The sequence below is a fragment of the Vitis riparia genome, chromosome 8, assembly GCF_004353265.1.
Source record: "Vitis riparia cultivar Riparia Gloire de Montpellier isolate 1030 chromosome 8, EGFV_Vit.rip_1.0, whole genome shotgun sequence".
NCBI classification, from domain to species: domain Eukaryota; kingdom Viridiplantae; phylum Streptophyta; class Magnoliopsida; order Vitales; family Vitaceae; genus Vitis; species Vitis riparia.
The window spans coordinates 20,930,278-20,949,238 of NC_048438.1; the positions used below are offsets into that span (position 1 = coordinate 20,930,278).

At 34.2% G+C, this 18,961-nt stretch overlaps 2 protein-coding genes across 3 annotated transcripts in view; both read left to right on the plus strand.

Annotated features, from left to right (window-relative positions):
- The first annotated feature begins 845 nt into the window (after positions 1-845).
- Positions 846-2,104, plus strand: LOC117921129 (F-box/kelch-repeat protein At2g44130-like). The gene has a single exon (XM_034838924.1). It carries the CDS (start codon positions 862-864, stop codon positions 1,927-1,929), a length of 1,068 nt encoding a protein of 355 aa, XP_034694815.1. The 5' UTR covers positions 846-861; the 3' UTR covers positions 1,930-2,104.
- A 2,490-nt stretch (positions 2,105-4,594) lies between these two features.
- LOC117919603 (rRNA biogenesis protein RRP5) overlaps positions 4,595-18,961 on the plus strand; it is a 47,259-nt gene continuing 32,892 nt past the window's right edge. For both annotated transcript variants that reach the window (XM_034836798.1, XM_034836799.1), the window contains exons 1-15: positions 4,595-4,922; positions 5,079-5,290; positions 5,789-5,929; positions 6,149-6,322; positions 6,988-7,087; positions 9,442-9,554; positions 9,661-9,783; positions 9,902-9,973; positions 10,710-10,802; positions 11,886-11,999; positions 12,095-12,217; positions 14,255-14,440; positions 14,624-14,698; positions 16,875-17,011; positions 18,336-18,470. In XM_034836798.1, coding sequence (XP_034692689.1) covers positions 4,757-4,922; positions 5,079-5,290; positions 5,789-5,929; positions 6,149-6,322; positions 6,988-7,087; positions 9,442-9,554; positions 9,661-9,783; positions 9,902-9,973; positions 10,710-10,802; positions 11,886-11,999; positions 12,095-12,217; positions 14,255-14,440; positions 14,624-14,698; positions 16,875-17,011; positions 18,336-18,470 — 1,964 coding nt within the window. In that variant the 5' untranslated portion in view covers positions 4,595-4,756. The remainder of the gene's footprint in view (positions 4,923-5,078; positions 5,291-5,788; positions 5,930-6,148; positions 6,323-6,987; positions 7,088-9,441; positions 9,555-9,660; positions 9,784-9,901; positions 9,974-10,709; positions 10,803-11,885; positions 12,000-12,094; positions 12,218-14,254; positions 14,441-14,623; positions 14,699-16,874; positions 17,012-18,335; positions 18,471-18,961) is intronic.

The window sequence follows — 18,961 nt, forward strand, 5'->3', positions numbered from 1 at the left end:
TTCATTTGTTTTTTTGAAGTTTCTTACTCACTCTTATCTCCTTCCTCGATCCTCCTCCTCCTTCTAACTATCAGTCAAACCGCCCTTTTCCCCATTCCATTGTCTATTGTTTGTTTCTCTTTCTTATTGCTGTCCTTCTAGATGCTTGATTCTCTTTCTTATTGCTATCCTTCTAGATGCTTGAGCTATGGACCTTGGTCCCCCGCTTTAACGGCCCATGGACTCCTGGCTTTATTTTCAATATCGACTTAGATCATTGTGAAAATTTGTCTGGCAATTACCAATTCTATTTAGTAATGGTAATTTCATTTCACTCTTATAAAATTTGATATTTTAAGAAAAAAGTAAAATAAATGAAAATAATAAAAAAAATTGTTTGATAAAATCTTAAATTAACGGGATCTAAATGTATTTAATCAAAATCGAGTAAAAATAAACAAAATTAATATTATTTTATAGATAAATGATGACATGGATGCCATGTAATGATCTAATCTTTAAATAACCGATAATTTAATATGATATAAGAATCTTAATTTCCAATGATCATGGGTTTAAATGTCAATTTAAAATGGATGATTTGTGATGGTGTTAAAATTATATAGCAAATGTCAATTTTACTCGTGGGCTCATTTTTAGTCATATGATTGCAATTGTTTTAATTTATAAATGGAAGTTAATGTATATAAAAGTAAAACCCCGGCTGCTAAACCCAAGTGGAAACATAAAAACCAAGGCAGGAGCAAGAAAGACGAAGCCGGTTGAAATTGTGTTCTTACACGTGGCGGATTTAGATTGCTTCGCTGTCCTCAAACTGCTACTATAAGTAAGGGTGAGAAACCGGAAGATTTCATACATCTTATGGAAGCTTTTCGAAAACTGAGTTCACCGAAAGATATGGCCCAGTTCACTGAGTTGATTCCGGGTTTGCCTGAAGAAATCGCTCTCGAGTGCTTCACTCGGTTGCCTTACACATCTCACCGAGTCGCCGCCCAGGTTTGCCGTCGATGGGGGGAGCTTCTTCAGGGCAAGGAGTTCTACTACCGCAGAAAGCAAACCGGATTCACCCACAAAGCAGCTTGCTTGGTTCAAGCGCTCCCTGTTCTGTCCGAATCCGATGGGCGAAAACCGGTCCGACCACCGAGTTATGGGATTTCAGTTTTTGATTCGGTGAGTAGGACTTGGGAGCGAATCGCTCCGGTTCCCAAGTATCCAGATGGGCTTCCGTTGTTCTGCCAGGTGACAAGCTCGGAGGGCAAGCTCGTGGTGATGGGTGGCTGGGACCCCGAGAGTTACGACCCCGTAAAAGATGTGTTTGTCTACGATTTCACCACTCGGCGGTGGAAGCAAGGCAGGGACATGCCATCGAAGCGTTCGTTCTTCGCCGCGGGAGAACTGGAAGGGCGGATCTTCGTTGCCGGCGGCCACGACGACAGCAAGAACGCGCTGAGCACCGCCTGGGTATACGACGTGAGGAGGGACGAGTGGAGTGAGTTGACCCGGATGAGCGATGAACGAGACGAGTGCCAAGGTGTCATAATCGGGTCCGAGTTCTGGGTGGTTAGCGGTTACGGCACCGAGAGCCAAGGAGGGTTCGTGAAAAGCGCCGAGTCTCTCGATCTGGAAACCGGTCGGTGGAACCGAGTCGACGAGGCGTGGGGGACAAATCAGTGTCCGAGGTCGTGTGTCGGTGTGGGTAAAGATGGGAAGCTGTTTAGCTGGGCCGAATCGGACACGGCGGTGGGCGTGGGGGCTTGTGCAGTCGACTTAGGAGACTGGACACTTTTGACCGGCTCGGCTTACCAGGGTGCACCACAAGGGTTCTTTTTGGTGGAGAGAAAGGAAGGACAAAATGGGAAATTGGAGAGAATAGAAGTGGGGGATGGATTTTCGGGATTTGTACAATCAGGGTGTTGCGTGGAGATCTGACGGCGGAGGCAGTCACTAGTCTGTATGTATTTTCCTGTTTCTGTTTTGGCTTACAAGTCAACTGAGTTAATGTATAATGGGCTCTTTGTTGGAAGTTTTGTTGGATTGAGTTGCTTGAATACAATATCGTCATATACGGGCGGCCTAAATCAAAATTTGGGCCCTTGTCCGCAAAGAATCTATGAAATCTGTACGTCGAAGAGCTCACTCAAAGATTTTCAAAAGGAATTTCCAAATAAATCATTCACGTCAGAAAGTAATAATAATTTTCAAATTAAATTATAAATTTATTTTTGTATTCTTAAAAGTTGTTTTTAAGCCACAAATTGGACTTAGCACGGCCAGTACGTCATGAGAAAACAATGAATCAGTATGAGCACATAGATGTATAGCATAAACTGGTTCCCAGCTCTCTAACCAGAAAATGTAACTACTTTATGCAAGTAGGAACCCTCTAACTACTATCTCGGATTTTATTTAACAGAAAAATAAAATATCCTTATTACTTCCTAAATTCTTCAAATTGTAGCAGCAAATGAATCCATATTCAGAGTAATCCAAAAGGCTTCGGGACTAATGATGCAAAAAACATTGGTGAAAATCGAGCTGGAGAATAAGTATTATTGAGTTTTTCTTTGATAAATGATCACTATGAGTCAGACTTAATGAACTTGATTAATAATTTTTTTTCTATTGTTAAGGTGGAGAACTAAACCAAAAAAAATTCTTTCTTCATCATCAATCCAATCATCCTAAGATATGTCTTTATTTGTATGACTTAAACGTCCTGCATTTCCCAAAATAAGTGCTTCAATTGATGAGATTTGTATGATGTTCATTAGATCAATATTCAAATGTTTCTTTTTATAATGTATTGATTTGAACCTCATGAGTTTGACCACCACCCAATAACATGTTGCCACCATAAGTAGAACCCCGTGTTTCTTACAAAGAATCTTCTAATTATTCTAGAACAACTATAAAAATATTATTTAACTATAAAAAATTCAATTCAAATGCAGGATACCTATCCAAAAGTTTTCGCAACTTTATCATGTATCATGGAATCATTGAGGATTTGACATTTTCGAACTATTTTTGAAACTCACCAAATGCTCAAGAAATAAAGAGAAAATGTGTACGAATAAGATATCCAATAACAAGAAGTAGAAAAATGATTGAATAGAAAAACTCCTAAATATTTGACAATCTCATATGTATTGATATCAATGATAACTCGATATTTCAATTAATCATTTATTTGAACAATATAAGATTTATGTAAACATTTACTCGAAATCTCATTTATCAGATTCCATTGTGTCCACAACAATTTTTTATGAAGATTTCGTCATGATACATTTGATTTATACATAATATCATGAAAAATTAATACAATTTTGAATAGATTGCTACTTAATATTGATAATAGGCCTTAAAAAGTATATAAAAATATCAAATTTAGATTTTTGTATGCTATTGAAATAAGGAACCATGATATATATGTTTAGAATATATTTCATTTTAAGAAAGTTGAAAAAACACGTTAAAAGGTTTTATCCATATGTCATTTTTCAACGCGTTTAAAATACTTCGTATTTTTATTGTCTTGAATGGTAAATATTTATCATAATATAGAGTATGAATCAAACCCATGTTTGAATTAAATATAAAATGAGAGTAAATAACATCATTGACCTTATCCTAAATCGAATTCTTAAATTTTAACTTTGTAAATTATTAGAAACAATTTATATTTTAATCAAATAAAAATAAAATAAAAGCTTTTTAAATTTGACTCATTTAAATATTATTTTTCCTAAAAATAAATGAAATGTGGAAACACATTTTTTTTGAAGTAATCACCCATATCTACATACATAAAACATATTTTTATTTTAATAATATTGGTTTGATTCAAAATTCATTCATATTGGTTTTTATTTTTTATTTTATACATTTATACTAAAATTTTAATAATAAATAAGATAAAGATAACAATAAAAAAGTAAAAAATAAACTAATATATATATTTAAAAAAAGTATGTGGCATAATTACAATTTGATATTTTTTATTTAAAATTATAAAAAATGAATATTATTATGCAGTATAATAAACACTATAAATGATATAAAAACATTAAATAAAATTCGAGTTAGACCTAAATCAAATTCAAAGTAAGTTAAGGTTAAAAAAACTTAACCCAAATTAGTTTGACTATTAAAAATATTTGTCAAAGCCCTCCAAAATATTGAGTTGGGCTCCGATAAGCTCAAGCCAACTTGCTCACGTTGCACCTTATTAATAAATATATTTTTAAAGATATATTTAAAATATAATAATAATATTTGTAAATTTTAAATTAAATAAAATATTGATTTGAATTATTTTGTTATACAATTGATTTTAATTTTAAAGTTATATCTTAAAGGTAAAATTGTGAAAAAAAATATCAATATTTAAAAAATTTAAATTATATAAAAAATTAATTGCCGTTTTTAACAATAAAAAATTAATAACATAAATCACACTTTTTGGAAGTGAGATGAGATTCAGCGGATCGGTAAAGATTGCTTCTAACGGCTACTTTTGGGTTTGGGAAAGGGCTTGAGTCAGAGTGGGAGACCAATTGGGCTTTAATCATCCTCGGCCCAAACCCTGATCTCCCAAGAATCGAAGCCCTACTTGCTGTTCTTGCAGTTCGGCGGGATCGCTAAAACCCTTCTAAACCCTCTCTTTATCGCCTTTGTAGGGAACCAACTTTGCAGATTAACCCAATTTTTTGTTAGGGTTTTTAGTTCCGACAATTTTCCTGAGAAACAAGCAATGGCACCGCCGTCCAAGAAATCGCATCCGAAAAAATCAAAACGCGATGATAAGCTTCGCGGAGCCTCCAAAAAACCGTTTAAACCCAGAATGAGACAGAACGAGGCCATTCCGTCGGAATCCCTAGCTCTTCAGATGGAAGACGACGTCCCGGATTTCCCCAGAGGTTTGAATAATTAATCCCTAAAACCCCCGTTTGGTTTCTCCAGGAAAAAAATCCAAAAAATGGAGGGGAAAAAACATCATCTAATGAGAGACCAGAAGTGTTATTTGGCATTTTATTTGTTTATTTATAATTTTTATGATTGTTATGTATTTTCAGGTGGAGGGAGTTTGCTGAGTCGGCAAGAGCACGATGAAATTCGTGCCGAAGTCGATGCAGAATTTGAAGCTGGGGAGAGGAAGACGAAGAAAAAGAATAAGAATGCAAAGAAGACCAAGAAGAGCTATGCACTGGAGGATGACATGGGTTCACTTTTTGGTGACGGCATCACTGGAAAATTACCTAGGTTTGCAAATAAGATCACTTTGAAGGTTTGCGCTCTTCTACTTTTCGAATTAAGGCTCTGCTGAGTTGAGTAGTGAAAAATTGAGGAGCTGATCTTCATATATTTTATGTTTCCGAGCTGCTCATTTTGCTTTGATTCCTTTGATTTCATTTATGTTAATAATTTAAATATGGGTCTATAAATACTTTTAATTTCTGATAATTGATCTAATTCTAAGTCAGTTTTTTTTACTCCTTTTCCCTGAAAAGAGAGGGAATGAAAATAGCATTGAAATATGTTTGGTGATAAGATATATGGATTTCAAGCACCAATTTCGTAAATGGGAACATTTTATGGATTGATAATGAACATGTTTATTATTTTCATTTTAAAAATCGTTTGTGAAAAAAATCATTTTTATTTCTGCTACCAAACAAAGTCTTGTTCCTCTCTCACTTGCTTTGTGTAGTAATTCTTTACAAGTTCTTCTGCCATCTCAGTGTTAGTAATGTTCTAAAACTTCCTGTTCTTTTATCATACTCAGAATATTTCTCCCGGAATGAAGCTCTGGGGAGTCGTTGCTGAAGTAAATGAGAAAGACCTCGGTATTAGTCTTCCCGGTGGCTTACGTGGATTAGTTCGTGCAAGTGAAGCATTTGATCCCCTTTTTAGTAATGAAATTAAGGTGATAATGTAGTTTAATCAGGAAGAAATATCTAAGCAATGCTCTTATGCATGACTTTGTGATGGTCTTTTTTCTTTTTGTTTTTCTCTTTTATGGACTTCCCAATTCAAAATTTCTATTTGTTGTTCATAGGTTTTCTTGTATCAGAATTTTTTGTTTAATACTATTTTTCTATGTTTTTGTTTTCAATTTTCACATTTATATTTCATTCTTTACCAGGATGCTGAAGGTATTTTCCTTCCTAGAATATTTCATATTGGGCAGCTAGTTTCTTGTGTTGTGTTGCAATTGGATGATGACAAGAAAGAGAAGGGGAAACGAAGGATTTGGCTTTCTTTGCGCCTCTCCTTGTTGCATAAGGGCTTCACCTTGGATGCCCTTCAGGAAGGAATGGTACGTCATGTGAAATGTTGTGGAAAAATGAATATTATTTTTGTGAAACTTAGTTATTTTAGACCAATACATGAGTTTGTGTGGATAATAGTCTCTTCGTTATTTACTTAATTATTGAAGCTGTTGTCTGAATGTTTGTGTGGTGTTGTTAAAATCTTAATATAGTCTGTATGCTTGTCTGATGCATGTTGCTACATGGTGGGGCCAAGGATTCAAGTCTTGTCAAACTCATGGTGTTTCCACTTGACCTTTGACTATATTGTACAGTTTAGAAGGGTTTATTTATTCGGAATTTATCTTATTTGAGTTATGTTATATTAGAAAAAATTTGAAATGGGGATTCAGTTATTCTAATTTTGTTTCTTATAGCATGTCATTTTTTATGTGTTGATTAGTACCTTACAATTGTTATTTTCTTTTGGCATTAAAAGGAGATTTTTAGTTAACATCTTTTAATCTTGTCCACTTACCCCACTTCTCAAGACAGTAGTATTTCTTTAAGGTGATATCTGAGCTTCAATCAGAAACTTGAAGAAGGGTTTGTCACCATTTAAAAAGGATTGGATTTAAATGAAGTGACCGCTTTTGGATAGCTTTTACACTTAAGATTTTGCTATGAATTTTTTAGCCTGTAATTTCTATCTCACTCCGTTTGATTGTTACAGGTCCTTACTGCATATGTCAAAAGCATTGAAGATCATGGCTACATTCTTCATTTTGGATTGCCTTCATTCACTGGATTCTTGCCAAAGAACAGCCAAGCTGGTTAGCTTCAGTCAATTTAATTAGTTCGCTAATTAACCTTGATTGCACCTTCCTTCACAGATAAATTAACCTGTTACATGCTTTTCATTTCTTTTGAATTGCAACCCCATTATCACCTTTTTTTGAAATTAAAAATGTGATTTAATAGAGAGATAATAGTAATTATAATATGTACATGAGGAAGACACTATCTCTGAGATAGTGCTGATAGAATGCTCAACAGCCCTTAATTGCATAAGACCCAAATAATTCCACTTTGTAAAATCGAACTTGTAAAATTCCGATCTGATAAAAGAATATGTAAACTGAGAAACACATGAACCTCAAAGGTCACTATTTTCACGACATGGTTTACTACCCATTTAGTCCAATGCCTTAAGAGCATGTTTACTAAACTTTTGTGGAAAGGTAATGAAAGGAAAGGGAATCAAAATCGGAAGAGAAGAGAATGGAAGGAATCATAATTAGAATTAGCGATTTCATTGAAGTGTTTACAAGAATATCAGAAAATGAAATGAGAATGAAGCTAATTATCATAGTGCCCTTATACAAAGAGATAAGAAGTTCTAAAATTAATATTATTCTTTTAAATAATCCTCATTTCAATGCTATATTTTAAACTGATTATGTCTTTCTCTTAAAAAAAAATTGAGTCAAATTTAGAATTTGTTATACAAAAATGTTAGATATATATAATTAAAGGGTAAATTTCACTCACTTCTCCTAGGTTTGGGCTGAATATACTTAGCCATCATGAATTTAAAATTTCATCAAATACCTTTCCTACCGATTTCATTCTTTATGTCAACTAACCTCCCCTTTGATTTAAAATATTCAAAATAAGGGGGGTATTTAATGAAATTTCACATTCATGATAGCTAAGTGTATTTAGTCCAAACCTCAGGGAAGGTGAGTGCAATTAACCCATAATTAAATTGAAATTTGAATTAAAAATATCTATATTTTATTAAGAAGATATTTTTAATCTTCCTCACAATAATTTCATAAATGATTATTAATATTTACACAAGTAAAATAAATATAAAAATATCATCATTAATTTACCTTTCATGTGCTAGTTTCTCATTGAGTTAACATTGTTTAATATCCAAGAATCCTCAATTTATTTAAAAAGTTTAATATTGAACCAAATGATTTAAAATATGTATAAGTGCATTAGCCTACTTTGTAATATACAAAATCCTTTTATTTCGAATTTTGATGATTAAATATGTTATTATCTCAATTAATAATGATTAAAATAATTCATTATATTTAGTAATTATGCCATTATTCTTAATTTTTTTAGAAAATACATTATTGTTTTTAATAGGCTATTATGTCATTACTATGTAAGTTTATCATAATTAAATGTCATTACATTAATCCCAAGGACATTTTTGTCTAATTTTCATTCATAAGGAAATGGAATGGGATTTCTTAGGGAGCTTCCAGAAAACTTATTCTCAAATTTTGAGAATGAGATTCCTCAAAATCATGTGGGTCCTGCACCTTTTGCTAATTCAAAAGTTAAGTATACGCCTACCATGGAAGGAAAGGATGACTCCCTTTCATTTGATTTCTCAGGAGTCAAGTAAACATGCCATAAATTCTTCTATTTCTTTTGTGTGAAGATCGTAGAATTGCATGACTCAACTTTGTTCAGATGTTCCTTCGTCTTTGTGTACTGATTTGACCTCCATCTACAAGATCTGTAAAAGGCTTATCCCTTCCATTTTAAAATTATCCCTAATGTCAGAAGAGGAGGCATTGAACTCGACATGGTTGATTGATTTGGAGCCCCAATTCAAAGAGCAAACCCATTCAATTATTTCCTTTGAAACCGTCTTCTAGATTTGATGATGATTATTTTGGAGGGACTCTGAGCAGTTTTTAAATTGAATTCAATTTATTGAGACCAAATTTCTAGATGTGGCAAATGATTAGGTCCAGGATGCACCAGCTGTGGCTATTTCCTTGAGTAGAACACCCAGTCAGTTCATAGTAATTGTGACATTTGTTTTACAATTTTCAGGAGAAGAAAATGATTAGAAATTTTATTATTAAGAAACAAAAGAAAAAGAATAATTGCAAGTTCCCTGTTAAAGTCCAACAAGTTGTGCCTTTGGGCATCTAATCACTCTAGTTGGATCCTTCTTCAATTTGTTACATATATGTATAATGATGGCAATTGATGCCATCGCATGATTGTGTGTATGATATCATCTTCTCTGCCTTCTAATACTATACTTCATCCTGTTGGCCACATGATTTTATGTTCTTTATATGTTGGATGTTTTCACATTTGGCTCCCTCTGAAAACCCTTCTTGTGTTGTACTTCTTTTAATCTCAGAGAATATCGAGATTAACACTGGGCAAATTTTACAAGGGGTCATCAGAAGCATTGATAAAGCCCATAAAGTGGTTTACTTGAGTTCTGACCCTGATACAATTTCTAAATGTGTGGTATGCCACCTGTCATGCCATTGTTTCATATTCCTTTTTTGTTTGCTTATCCTTTTCTCTTGCAGTCTTCTCTTATATTACATTTTATTGTTGTATATAAATACAGACTAAGGATCTGAAGGGTATCTCAATCGATCTTCTCATTCCAGGCATGATGGTTAATGCTCGTGTGCAGTCAACTTTTGAAAATGGGGTTATGTTATCATTTCTTACATACTTCACAGGAACTGTAAGTTCAGTTTTATTTGCTCTTTATTACAGACTGATATGATTGCAGATATAATTAGATGGTCTATGAATTTGTTCAAATTCAACTGTGGTTACTTATTGTCATTTCGTTTTTCCAGGTTGATATATTTCATTTGCAAACGATTTTTCCTTCCTCAAACTGGAAGGATGACTACAATCAGAATAAGAAGGTAGTTTCAATCATATAGTTCATTGCTCTTGACTCTTTTCCTGGCATTTATTTTGCTATACAATTTTCCATTTGGGTTTCATGCTCTTGGGTGCTTTTGTTCACCATGAGAATAATAATTTGAAGTCTTAAATATTTCATCTTTCATGCTTCTGAGGTTTGTGTCTTTCATATTTTAATTGAAAATCTGTCTCATAGAACAACTTTTAGCCATTGCTGAATGCTGAAAGTTTGAAATTCATTAAGCAGCTAACATTTTGAAACATGAATGACTTGCTTTGTTGTTCAGAGGACGGCAAGACAAGAACTAACGACTTTCATGACTGAATATGCTTTATTGCTTTGGTAGGATCCTTTTTACCACATGCGTTGAATATTGGACTGCAGGATTTAACAACTTGAAGAATTAGGACATGAGGATGTTGTGAGATATATAAAGAATATTGTTGGTTGCTCAAGCTATTAAATGTTGTTGCAATAACTAATAACATTGCTTCATAGTAAGGAATAAACCATGTGGTTGTATGGTCATTGTTTATCATGTGGGCTTGTTTTCTTGGTTGTGTGTACCAACTGGCCATTGATGCTGGAATTTGCCCTTATAGATCTTAGCCATGAGTAAGATTTTGGTCAGCCATGCCCTCTGAATTGCCATGGAATAGATTTTTTGCAATTTCTTAGTTCTTTATTTTCCCTCCTTCATCTACTAATATGATTGTCTCTTGTGTGTTTGGTAGGTTAATGCTCGAATATTATTTATTGATCCCTCAACTAGAGCTGTTGGTTTGACCCTGAATCCTCACCTTGTTAATAACAAGGCTCCTCCTTGTGTAAGTTAATTATGAAATTATGATACTTCTTAACACATTATTCCAGGTTGTGAAACACCATTCCTTGCACTTGAAGTTATTTTTAGTTCTCCATCATCAATTCCTTTCTTGGTGGATGTCTGGACACTGAATATGATTTGGGTGGTTCTGGGGCGAAAATGAGCAGGGTCTAGATTTGTGTAACTCTGCCAGGACATGTGTCTGGGCTTTTGCTTGGGCTTCTGGCCAGTGAGAAGCTGATCTCCCCTATGAATTTTGTTTGTCGGTGTAAAAAGCAAAAGAAAGAAAAAGGAGGAAGAAGAAAGGAAGAAAAGAAGAGGAAAAAAATAAAAAGAAAACAAACATTTGATATCTCTTCTAAAATTAGTTGAAAGCTGAATGTTTGAATGTCTTTAATTGTAACAAAAAGTCATACTTGAGTGATTATTTTAATAATATCATAATATAACATGATTAGAATGGTAGTCATAATGTTGTCTAATTGGTAATTTAATGATAATCTTGCCCACGATGAGCTTAACAGTAGGCTCCATCTTTTGTGTACTTTGGTGCACTCATTTGCTAGGCACTGTTTATAATATTTTTGCTTGCCTAGAAAAGAAAAAACACAGTAAGCCTAGTCTTTGACCCTGCATGTCTCCATCTCTATCCATGAGGACTGTATGGAGCCCCTCCCTCTTTCTTGATACTTAACAGAAGAGAGAATGCTGTTAATTCACTACAAGGGTTAGGATTAGACTCCTCCTAAAATAAGCTAAACTGAGAAGTTGGAATACTCAAAACAACTGCTGTAAAGAAGAAGTAACCTAAGCAGGTTTTGGCTATCCCTGACTACTCTTTTACCAATGAAGTTTGCCTCTTGTCCAGGAGAACTGAATCCCCAAGGAGAAAGAGAGATCCTAAATATCCCAGACCAGATGCCCATATCTCCAATCAAGCCCAAGTGCTTCCCTTTGCCCTGGAACAACCCATTAATCCTGCTGAAGTAATCTTTTTTTTTTTTTGGTAAAAAAATACTTGCTGATTTAATGTACTGATGTGGATTATATATGCTTTTAGACTGACATTCTGTCTGATATACAGCCTGTTAAAACCGGTGATATCTATGACCACTCAAAAGTAATCAGAGTTGACAGAGGACTGGGCCTTCTGCTCGAAGTCCCTTCTACTCCAGCTTCAACTCCAACATATGTTACTGTATGTGCATTTTGCTGCTTCAGTTACAAATCATTCTGATTATTCAGAAATTTACTTGAATTTGTGGTGATAATTTAAATTTATGTTGACTGCAGTTATTTGATGTGGCTGATGAGGAAGTTCGGAAAATGGATAAGAAGTATAAGGAAGGTAGCCATGTTCGTGTTCGAATTCTTGGGTTTAGAAACTTGGAAGGGCTTGCAATGGGGACTTTAAAGGTCATTCTTCCTTCCTTTTAAAATTTGTCTTTTGAGGTTAGCTTTTCTGGGTTATAGGTATTTCTTGACTTAGGATGGTCTCCAATGGTTTGGTTTTTTGTTGATCTCTCCCACTTCCACATTTATTCTGTTTCTTTTTCTTGTGCTTTGCACACTTTTTTCAACACTTGTATTTTTACTAAAAATATGATTTCAGATTGCATTTGTAATAGAGCAATTTGCTGGTTGTAGAAAGTGGCAGTTTTATCCAACGTTTGATCTAGAGAAAATGACTTTTTTATGTTTGGGTTTGTCACATTCCTTTGCCAAGTAGTCTGGAATCTTTGGTAAAGTTATTATTTTCTCACTATTAATGCTGCTTTGGAAGGTATATGCCTTTCATTGGAGATATTATCAAAGTATTGTTGAAGATGAAGTGTGGTTTTTATTGGGCTGTTAGATCTTTCTACCTTAATGGGGATTTCTTAGCTAAAGAGGCACCATGATCTTCACTCTTTCTAAGTTGGACTTGGGAGATTTATCTGTCATATGTTCCCTTTTCCTTTTCAGTTTGGTGAGATTTCTCTAATTTTATGCTACTTCTTAAACAGAAGTTTGTCATGAAATGGAAAAAAGAAAGAAAGAAAAAATACGAAAAGAAAAAAAATCACATGAGATGAGCTGGCAACTTCTTTACTATATCCACCAGAAAATGTCAATCATATCATCAATGCTTTTTTAAGATCTATCACGGTAACAGTTATACTATGGCTGCTGCTTCTAGCAACATCTTAGAAACAAGTTGTCATTTGAATTTTTGTCGTCTTTTAAAGGAAGTTGATTATGTTAAACCACTAATTATCTGAAAAGCTTAGGTGTTAACTAATGGACCTAACGATGCCTATCAAGCTAATATCATCCCTCACTTGCAGCCCCCACCTGCATGTTAAGATAAAAATAACTAATCACAGACAAAAAATTGGTCACAAACACAAATAAGGACATAGAGGTTTAGATACTTGACCTCTAGGAACCAGAAATCTGATACCATGTTGAACATACCAATTGCCCCAAAAAGTTAAGCTATAAGATAATGAGTCTAATAATGCATTTCAAGTTAACAGATTATTCATCTGATCTTGTTTATACAAGTTTGCAGCAATAACTGTAACCCATGATGTTCAATTTTCTTTTCTTCCATAAAATCATTTACTGGAGGGCTTTCTCTAATCCTGTTAACTGAGAGTTTGGCAAGAATCATTTCATTATGTTTTATTAACCATTTGTGGCCTGAGGGTTCTAGTATCATTTCTAACTCATTTTGTAGAACTTAAATAATAGTGGGTGCTGCTCTAATGGGTTAATTGTCTTAAAACAGTTTGTTGCAACAACATTTTTTCACTATACATGATAATTCTTGTCAAATATCTCTGGTTCATTTTGTTATCTGTCTATCATCCATTTCCAGGCCTGCTTTTGTCACTTCACCTTTTCTTAAGCCATGGTAATAGTTGCTGTCTATAGGATTACCATTTTGGCATATATCTTCCTAATCGAACTGGTAATAGTAGGCTGAGAGAAAGGAAATGATGCTTTTGTTTGTGGTGGATTGGGGAATCTGATACTCTTTTCTTGAAAAATGCTCCCTGATTTGTTACCATAGTTGAGAAGCATGATGGCTTTTTCCAAGGTAAGGCATTTTGATGTGCACTCACTCATGTATGACTCCTCTAATGTGTGGGAAATGATTGTTCAGGTGTCAATACTAGTGGAATGTGCTTCTTAGTTTGCCTTGTTATGACTGAAGATTTTATTTAACTAGCGGAATGGTTGAAATGAAATTACAGGATGTTCATGTAATTTATTTGAATGAAGCAAATGGTTGATACCAAAACAAGGGTATATGAGGGTGTCCATTGAGTGGCATTGTAATTGTTGATGTGGTGTTAAAAGGGGATTTTATTATTTCCATATTCCTCTTGTTTGCTTTACAAAATGAGGTCTTATCATTTATGCTGTTAGGTCTTCATTTGTTGTCTTGTGTTTTGCTTTAAGCAGGCCAGTGCTTTTGAAGGTTCAGTATTCACCCACTCAGATGTCAAGCCCGGCATGGTTGTGAAAGCAAAAGTTATTGCTGTTGATAGTTTTGGTGCTATAGTGCAGTTCCCCAGTGGTGTAAAGGCACTCTGCCCTCTTCGGCATATGTCTGAGTTTGATATTGTGAAGCCTAGGAAAAAATTCAAGGTTCTTCCCTAACGGCATATGTATTTTAAGACAGTTCCATTTTCTGTATTCGCTCGTTGGATGATTCCTGGTGGATTCTTGTGAAGTATATTGTAGAGAAGGGATAGTCCATTTCTTCTTTGTTGTTTTGTTTAAGGCTAAATTTTAGAGCTGTGTACTAATTACATGTGTATTACTGTGCAGGTCGGAGCTGAATTGATATTCCGTGTGCTCGGTTGCAAGTCCAAGAGAATAACTGTTACTCACAAGAAAACCCTTGTATGTTCTTTGTGAACTATTATTATTCATATCTGGGTTGGTTTTGGTTGGATGTATGCCTTGATATGTCCTTACAAACTTCTATAGGCCATTCTTCTTGTGACTCCAGTTAAATCCTAGATGGAAATATTACCCATTGATATGTCTTCTTAAGGCTTTGTTTCGAACTTCTGTGAACTAGTAGCACTTTTGGAGTGACAATGCTAAACCTGAAGCAAATTTCAAAACCTTGGTCATGCCTTTTCATCTAGCATGAAAAGGATTGTTGGATTAGGCTCTCTTGCTTTAGATATAATGCACATTTTATGTTTATTCTTGCTGCTTGTGAATTAAGCCAAATATGCTTAGAGATGCTTTTGTTCCTTTCCCTTTACTGTTATTCATGAATGCCCAAGATTATATAAATTATAATAGCAGTAGGCATTGGATTTAATATCAGGCCAACCCCAATAAGCCTTCAGAGAAAGAAACTCATTGTTTCAAATGTGCATTGGAATACTCCATTGTTTGAGTATGCCTCTTCTGCACCCTACATGACTGGGGTGGTTAGGTATCTCCTGTGAATGCTGTGGCCATGTGGGAAATGCACATGTAAGCAAATGTTATGTCACTTTCATTCATCCTTGTATTGATGTTTGTTGACTGTCTAGGATATACCATTTATTGAAGTGCTTTAATATTGACTTGGATAGTGTGATGAAGTGGAAGCTAGAACTGTCAGTCAAGAGACTTTTAGTTTTATATGTTGATGATTAATAGGATGTTCCATGGAGAATTTCCTTTATTTGCAGCAGTTTGTTTGTGCTGTGTTGATACTCTAGGCATCTTTGGACTTACTTTGTATTTCTATACAGTGAATTGATTTACAACCAAAACTCCCAGCACAAATACACATACCCCACTAGTCCAGACTCAACACACATTAGTGATGCACATGATTTCATTTCGTGCAGATGGATTGCCATAGGCAGTCTACAATGTGATGCATATAATTTTTTTTTTGGTTATTATTAATAGATGTTAATTTTTTTTTTTGTATTCTTTCCCCTAATCTATGCAGATTCTTTGCATATATTCTTGTGCATTTCACTATCACCCAATTTAATGTACAGAGAATCAGTTTAAACAGAGTACTGCTATTGATTCCAAACCTTCAAAATCACATGCCACAATATCAAAAATAGCTTTTAAATTTTCAGATTCATTTTGATTTTGATTTTAGCTTCATTATGTTCACTTCAAAATGATAATAGTCGAAGTCGAAACAATCATATTTCCTTTGTGATCGGGTGGTTTTTCCTGGCATAGGCCGATTTATTGGTCATAAGAAATGGTTTACTGAAATTTAATCCTAAAATAACTGATCTGGTATGTTAGTTTGATGGGGGTATAAAGGCAAGGAATCTGCAAATATAGGGGTGCTAGTATAAATTTCATAGATTGGTTGGGTCTCTGTTGAGGGAGTATTTTTTTTTGTGTACCCTCTTTTCTATTTTTGTTTGGTGCGTTTTGTATACGATCTGTGTACTCTTATGTGATTTTTGCGTTAATTAATACTCTCTCTTATTTTTCATTTTTAATTTTTGAAGGATTCGAGCAGGTGTATTTTGGAAGTTGCATGATATTGGTCATATGTTTGGTGAAATGCCTTATTATTATTATTATTTTTTGCCCTTTTAGTGCTTTCAAGCACCTCTAAATGGTTGTGCTTGGTCTTGGTTGCATCTGATAAGCCATCTCGGTTGCTTTTGCAGTGTTATTACTACCTTTTGTAGCCTTTTTTACATTGTGGAGTATTAGTATGCATATGCTTCAATTTCAATATCCTCCAAATCACATTTCACTACTGTCTTGAGTTTGGCACTATGAGTTGTAATTTCCCCAGCATTATTTGGCCCCTAAAGTTTCTTGAACACGTCTTTTTTATGCTTGAAGATAACTTGGTTTGAACTCAGGTTTTCTTGTTAACAAGGGCACATGATTGTTGGAAGATTTAATATTAGTCATTCTCTCTTATATAGTTTAGTTTGTATGCGGATCTGCATTGTTGCTGGTAAAGCAAAAAGTGATTATATTTATAAGAATTTAAGAGCCTCTTGTAATTCCTTTCTTGTTTTAAACAATCTCTTTTATCTTCTCTATGTAAGAGAATGTTAAAACTGTTTTTCCTTTTCAGTTGAAATCAAAGCTTGGAATTATTAGTTCATACACTGATGCTACTGAAGGATTAATTACACATGGATGGATAACAAAGATTGAGAAACATGGATGCTTTATCCGATTCTATAATGGAGTCCAAGGATTTGCCCCGAGGTTTGTCCCAGGCAGTCTATGTTGCCCTTTGAATAACCCCTTTTTTATCAGAAGTTTCATGACCTTCTTGATTAACTGAACTGATAATTACAGTTATAATGTGAGTAGTGGTTTTTATTTTATTTTGCTGCATTTATATGCTCCTCTTCTTCATCACTACTTCAGAAAATCCACGTTTAGGTATTTAAAAGTTGATAACAAGGGAGTGTGATGGGGATGACCCTTCAGGGTTTACTCTTGAAAGGAAGAAAAATGAAAAACTATATCCTTAGTTGATTTAGACAAAGATATCTGGTAATTTAACAGCTCTGGGTCGTTTTGGGTCAAAATTACTGGTAGTTATATTTGTGTCCTATTTAGAGTTTAGAAAGTCCCCTTTCTTAGAAATTAATTATTGTAACACATCCATGTACTTATAAAATTTTCATTTTCTAAAAGGTTCTATATCCTTAAAAGTGTTTACTTTTTCCAAATCTTTTATTTACTTCAAAAGATTCTACCTTCTAATTTATAAAAAATTTCTTTTTTTGAAAATTCAATTATTGGAAAGGTTTAATAGTTTTAGGAAAGAACTAAGATACATGATTTATTATAAGGCTTGAGTTTCTTTTTTATAGTTTGTGGGGTGTTTTTAGGTTTTTCCAAAGCCTATAAATAAGAATGTTTGAGGTAACTAAAGTATTCATAATGCCCTTGAGGCCTGGCTCAAGCGGTAAAGGGATGGGGGGGAGGGTTTGTGGGAGGTTCCAGGTTCAAGTCCTAATGGGGACAAAAAATTTACGTATAAAAAAAAGAACTAAAGTATTCATAATAATTATACTCTAGATATATTCCTTAAAAGTCTTAGTGAGAGTTAAGAGAGTAAAGCCCTAGTGTACCTTATTCAATTGTAGGTAAGCACATTAAATTGTTCTACATCATAGCGTCTGATTTGTTCAAGTTTAATTGGTATTTTTGGTTTGGTATTTTCATTAATTAGAAGATTTTTTTTTTAAAATTTATTTATTTATTTATTTTTTTAAATTCATCACTGAGGTCCTTGAGTTTATGACAATGATATTTAATGTTTTTAGTGACAAAATTTTATGGTCTTTCATGCTAGAACTAACTCTCAACAGGGCAATAACCTTAGTTAACTCATCCTTTTGGAGAACACACCTTGGTTTCATGCACAGAGATGATAATTGAAACACTTAAGAATGCTTTTATTTAAGATTCACAAATGAATTTGGAAGAGGATTTTCCCATCTGACCTGATCTTGTACATTTTCTTCTCTGGATTTATTTAACCAAGATTCACTGATTGTTCTTCATTCTGAGGCAGTTCCGAACTTGGATTAGAACCAGGATGCAACACAAGTTTGATGTATCATGTTGGGCAAGTTGTCAAATGCAGAGTAAAAGGTTCTGTTCCTGCTTCACGGCGGATCAACCTTAGTTTCATTATGAAACCAACAAGGTTTGTTTTTCTAATTATCGACATGGTTAGTTGATGAGCTTGTGCATCTTTGCTGTGTTATGGAATATAGTGTTGATTTGCAACTGAGAAAGTGCACATGTGAAAACAATGAAAACTTCATTTTGGAAGATACTTTTGAATTTAATGCATTTGTTTTCTTGGTACTGATACTTGGAGTGCCTGCTCTGAAGCTTTTTTCTGGTCTGCAATGGAGATGATTGATTGGTTGTTGTGTTCATAGTTTGTTCCAACTGAGTCATGTTGCACCCTTGATATATTGTGATGAAAAAAAAACGTTGCATCCTTGATATTGTTCACTCTTTCCAGCTCGTCACTACCCATCATTTCCGTGCATACGATCACTTCTAATTGGGATCAAATAGTTTGCACAGCATACCGTTCAGAAGCCATATGGAAATAATGTCAGTTCCTAAGAATTGGAAAAACCCAAAGTCAGCTTTGATTTAGGTTTGGTTAGCATTGACTAATTG